General features: G+C 65.5%; 3 protein-coding genes across 3 annotated transcripts in view; 1 reads left to right on the top strand and 2 right to left on the bottom strand.

Moving 5' to 3' along the window:
• Window positions 1-2,401, bottom strand: part of LOC116833192 (thyroid receptor-interacting protein 6-like) — a 5,995-nt gene extending 3,594 nt beyond the window's left edge. The window contains exons 1-4 of the mRNA XM_075070639.1: window positions 2,205-2,401; window positions 1,916-2,049; window positions 1,350-1,469; window positions 80-658 (exon numbers count right to left, since the gene is read on the bottom strand). Coding sequence (XP_074926740.1) covers window positions 80-658; window positions 1,350-1,469; window positions 1,916-2,049; window positions 2,205-2,394 — 1,023 coding nt within the window. The 5' untranslated portion in view covers window positions 2,395-2,401. The remainder of the gene's footprint in view (window positions 1-79; window positions 659-1,349; window positions 1,470-1,915; window positions 2,050-2,204) is intronic.
• Window positions 1-4,993, bottom strand: part of SLC2A4 (solute carrier family 2 member 4) — a 197,339-nt gene that overhangs the window by 9,874 nt on the left and 182,472 nt on the right. The window lies entirely within an intron of this gene.
• Window positions 4,617-4,993, top strand: part of LOC116833191 (uncharacterized) — an 11,209-nt gene continuing 10,832 nt past the window's right edge. The window contains exon 1 of the mRNA XM_075070637.1: window positions 4,617-4,623. Within this exon, the coding sequence (XP_074926738.1) occupies window positions 4,617-4,623 (7 nt within the window). The remainder of the gene's footprint in view (window positions 4,624-4,993) is intronic.

Raw genomic sequence — 4,993 nt, 5'->3', positions numbered from 1 at the left:
TCTAACCCACCAACCCCCACCCCTTCCCAGAGGACCCAGGGGTCCTGCACCCCCTCACACACCGGTCCATTCCCTCTCACGTTACCTGGTGCTGGTATCCTCCTCCACCACCAGGGGGCACTTTTCCCGTCACCGCCGTCTCTTCCTTGCCCGGGGTCCCGCCGGCAGCCTGGTACGGACCCCCAGCCGCCTCTCCTGGCTTGGCCAGCCCCCCAGCCCCATAGCTCTCCCCCTTGCCTGGCCTCTTGCCGTAACCCCCCGGCTCCAGAAACCAGCCCTCCTCCCCGGCGTACTGGGCCCCACGGCCAGGTCGGGGTGAGGGGGGCGCATAGGCCTGCTCAGCCCGGTGCCTTGGTTGACCGTAACCCAGCACCGGCTGTGCAACTTTGACCTGGACATTAAACGCTGGCCCAGCCGAAGTGGTGTAGGACGCGGGCGTGGGCTGCGGGTAGGGCTTATGCCCGGGTGGCACCCGCGGGTAGCCAGCCCCATACTGGGGGGACGGCCCAGAGGAAGCCGTTGAGGTGGCAGATTGGGGCGATGGACTGTAGGGCGAGTTCTTGGGGGCGAAGGAGCCTGGCTTGTAGGGGCCGGGCATTTTGGGGGGGCCTGGCTGTTGGGGGCCAGAGGCCGACGGGTACAGGACAGAGTCGAAGTTCTGGAGAAGAAAGGAGAGGAAAGATGAGATATAGGCTGGTGTGGGGCTTTGGGGGACCTTTCCTGGCCTTGGGGGACCCCATAGTACCAGCCCCCCAGCCTGCAAATCCACCCCAACCCTAAATGCACTGAAACACCCATCGTTTCCCAAGGAACCCATGTTGATCGTCAACTCTTGCTAGTCCAACAGTGACTCAGTGACACCATCAATGTCTTGTGAGCCGTGAAGGATGGAAGCACATGTCATACCCCGTTGGAAAGCTTAAAGTTTTGGCTTTCCAACGGTGCCTGGCGCTCATCTCTCTGCCCCTCGGTTCAGGAGAAGTTGGGAAATAAAGGCAGGCCCACTGTGATGTCCCTTGAACCATCTCCAGTTCCCTCACCCCAAGATTCTGGTCGGAACGTGATTTTCGGTGGCCGATCCCCAGGGAACCGGAGGAGGGAGAAAGGGGCGGTGATACCACCAGAAAACCCAGGATCTCTACTTTCCAACAGCGTCACACACGGGAGCCTGTGTCAGTTGATATCAGCCGCTGGAGTTGCCATGCGGCGGGCAGGAGACGGGCAAAAAGGTACTTGGAAGGACGTGATTATGGGGACTGAAATCTCATTAGGGTGGGAGAGGCTGTGCCAAAGAAAATGCACCAGATCCACCTCCCCCTCCTCCAGAACCCTCCTGGGGGGCCGTTTACCTGCCTCTCCCCCCGGCGTTGCAGGCCAGCGCTCTCCATATCAGCCAACATACTGGTGAGCGAGTCTATTTGGGCGTCGATGCTGGAGGGGCGGTGGGGCCCCGGCTCTAGGGCAGACCCCTAAGGAAACAGAGCAGGAGGGGGAGGGGATTAGGCCTGTCAGCTGGGATCATGCAGTCCAGCTGCTGTCCTAGCGGCAGGTAGTTCCAGAGGGTAACGGGAATCAAGCCTCATGCTCCAGGGCAGGAGATGGTCAGGAAGGAGCCGTCCTATGTGCCCCATATGACCAAGGCAGGTGAATTATGGGAAACTTATGCCTTCTCCAAGGCTCCACAGAGGCAGGACAGTGGGCTGCATGGGACACAGGCCACCCCCCTTCCACCAGCACCCCAGATCCCTGACTGCCAGGAGAGGTTGGAGGGTGTTCCGGGCTGGGGGAGCCCCTCCCTCTGGGAGGTGGGTCATACACCAGCCAACTCAACCCCCCAGTTCCTGCCTCGCGAGGGACCCCAAGTCCTGTCCCACTCCCGCCCCACTCCCCAGGGGCCCCTGTTCCTCCCTCCTACCTGCATGTGGTACCCGCGTCCAGCAGAGGGGGGGCCACCCCAGGGTGCCCCTGGCTCATCCTTGGCTCCAGGGGGTGATGGGTAATGATGCTCGGGGCCGAAACCAGAAGGCAGGGAACGGGAGGGGAGGCTGCCTAGAGGGGAGACAGCAATCGGTCAGACCCACAGGCCCCCTCCCTCTGTATTCCCCCCTCCACCGCCCCCCAGATTCTCCCTCCCCACCTCCAGCCCTGCCACCCACCTGGATCAGACCAATCGGGTACCGGGAGGGTGGAAAACGGGTATTTACCAGGGCCTGCTGGCTGGTAGCTTGGCCCGCTCATGCCACCCCCGTTCTGCTCCTGGGGGGCCGGCCTGGGGGGCGCAGGGACCGGGGTGTATTTCTTCTGGGGTTTGCAGAGCGCCGGAGCCGAGACCGAGACGCCGGGAGACCCCGAATTGCTCAGCTGCTTGGGGGGAAGCCAGGTGGGACCGGACATCTCGCAGACCTGGGGGGAAGGGAGGGTGCAGAGAGGTTAGGGGGGGTGGGCTAGGAGCCAGGACTCCTGGGTTCTCTCCCTGGCTCTGGGAGGGGAGTGGGGGCTGGTGGGTTAGAGCGGGGGTAGGCTGAGAGCCAGGACTCCTGGGTTCTCTCCCTGGCTCTGGGAGGGGATTAGGGGCCAGTGAGTTAGAGCAGGGGGCCTGGGAGCCAGGACTCCTGGGTTCTCTCCTTGGCTCTGGGAGGGGAGTGGGGGCTGGCAGGTTAGAGCAGGAGGGGCTGGGAGCCAGAACTCCTGGGTTCTCTCCCCGGCTCGGGGAGGAGAGTGGGGGCTGGTGGGCTAGAGCAGGGGGGCTGAGAGCCAGGACTCCTGGGTTCTCTCCTCGGTCTGGAAGGGGAGTGGGGACGGGAGGGATGAGCTGCGGAGGGCGGGGGGGCCGGTGAGCTCTGTGGGGAATTCGACGGGAGGTGCGCCAGGGCGGGGGGAGGGGGATGTGCTGCTCAACCTGGACACACTGCGGCACGCCGCGCCCGGGACGGGAGGGGGGTGCAGGCCGCTGTGGGCGGGGCGCCCACTGCTGGCCCACAAGGCGGTGCTCGCTGCTTCAGGTTGGAGGGGGGGGCGGGGCTGTGAGGTGTGGGGGAATGGATGTGGGGGTGTGGTTCTGAGGAGGGGAGGGCTGGGAAGGGGATGGAGGCGTGCTAGGAAGGGGTGGGAATGGCTGTGAATGGTGTGGGCGACTAGGAGGGGCTGGCTGGGAGAGGGGGTTGGAGGGGCTGAGTAGGGGCGTGGTTGAAGAGCTTGGGATGAGAAATCAAGGCGTCGCTAGAGAGGGCGTGGTGGGAAGGGGTGGGCGGGCTGGGCAGCAAGTGGGGGGCGGGGGCTTGTGAGGTGGTGCAGGGGTGGGGGTTTGGGGGCGTGGTTGGAGGTGGGGCATGGGGGCAGAGGGGCGGGGTGTGTGGCTGGGTAAGGGTGGTTTCATTAGTCTAGAGAGTGGTTGTGGCTTGTGCAGCGATGGTGGGTGCTGCGAGGGGTCTTCGATGGGTTAGGAGGCTACGGTTTTGGGTAATAGTGAGTTGGGAATGACTGAGGGGGCCATGGGAAGGGCGTGCATCGTGGTGGGGGCGGTGCCGTGGAGCGGGTCTCTGGGGGGGGGGCGGGGGGGCGGGGTGCGGGCGAGGACATTCGCTGGCGGTTGGTGGGCCACTACCACAAGGGGGGGGCTTTGCCACCTCCCCGGCACAGCACCCCAAAAAAGACTAAGAAGTCCCCATCCTGTTTGGGGAGATCAGGGTTAGGGTGGGACCAGCCAGAGTCGTGAGGCCGAGGGGTGGGGAGAGGGGCAGAGGGGCGGGCGATGGGGAGGCCGAGTTTGGGGCCACGCCCCCAGTGTTTGAGGGGGAGGTGTGGCCTGACGGGAAGGTGGGTCTGGTGGGTCATGGTGATCTGGGAGTTTGTAGTCTCAACTTTCTCCGGGCCGGTGGCAAGTCGCTTCTTCTACCCATCTTCGCTGGCCCAGGGGGCAGCGGAGTCAAGTGTCTCACTCTGCGGCTTCCATCAGCCCGGGGGCTCGGCCCTGCTGGATTTCATTCACAGCTCCCGCTGCCTCTCACCCTGGCCTCCGCCGGCCTGCTAGCGCGCATTACGGTGCAGATGCGAGCACGTGGTGGCCCTGTACGCTTCAGTCCGGCCAGGTAGGGGGCGCCCTTCCCACCCAGGCCCGGAGGACGGGCTGGCCAGGGGGGCGGGGAAGGGCAGGGACCTGTCCTCTAGGGGATGCCGTCCCTCGGCAGGACGGGGCTTGGGGCCAGGGGGGTAGGGATTGGGGCAGGGCCTGTCCCTCTGGGGAGGCCGGTCCCCCCCGGCCCGAGGGCGGGGACTGGCTGGCTTAGGGGGGAGGGGAGAGTGGGAGGGGGGGCGCGGTCGCCGTCTAAGGGGCGCGGCCCCACCCGGTCCCCAGGTGCGGGGATGGCTGGCTGCAGGGGGTAGGGAATGGGCAGGGGGCCAGTTCCTTTAGGGGTGCTGGGCTTGCCATATTGGCTCAGGGGGGACTTACGTTCAGGTGCGGTGGGGGGGAGTGGGCTCGCTGCTGCCGCGGGGCGCGTCATTTATCTCTCTCCTTTCATTACGACCGTGCTAACTTCTAACAACAACAAAGACCACTCCACTCACCAGTAGGACACAACAACCACTGAAGACCCACTACGGGGCGGGGGCCGGAGATGGCGAGTGGGGGGGGGGGGAGAGGTGCCCGCAGGGGCCCCACCCAGAGGGCCAAGCCTGGTGGCCTCCTGCACTCAGCCCAGCCAGGCACACCACCGGGAAGGATTGGGGGGGCGCCCCCAGGGGGGAGCGGGGGCCTCCTCGATATGCCATCTGCGCTCGCGGGTCACCCCGCTCCGCCTGCAGCACACTGGGCCCGCAAGGACTGCAACTGGAAGAAATAAAAATTTCATCGTCGAACTCCTCGGGGGGGAGGGGTGGGGGATGGGGGCGGAACGGCCCCCACCCTCCACCTTCTCCTGACCCTCCTGAGCCCCTGGCCGGTGATGACCGAGGACCTGCAGTGCGGGGAGAGGGGGGCGCCCAGGGACCGAGC

This window comes from Chelonoidis abingdonii, chromosome 11, assembly GCF_003597395.2.
Source record: "Chelonoidis abingdonii isolate Lonesome George chromosome 11, CheloAbing_2.0, whole genome shotgun sequence".
NCBI classification, from domain to species: Eukaryota; Metazoa; Chordata; order Testudines; family Testudinidae; genus Chelonoidis; species Chelonoidis abingdonii.
The sequence above is the reverse complement of the archived record's forward strand: the minus strand, read 5'-3'. Positions and strand labels throughout refer to the sequence as shown.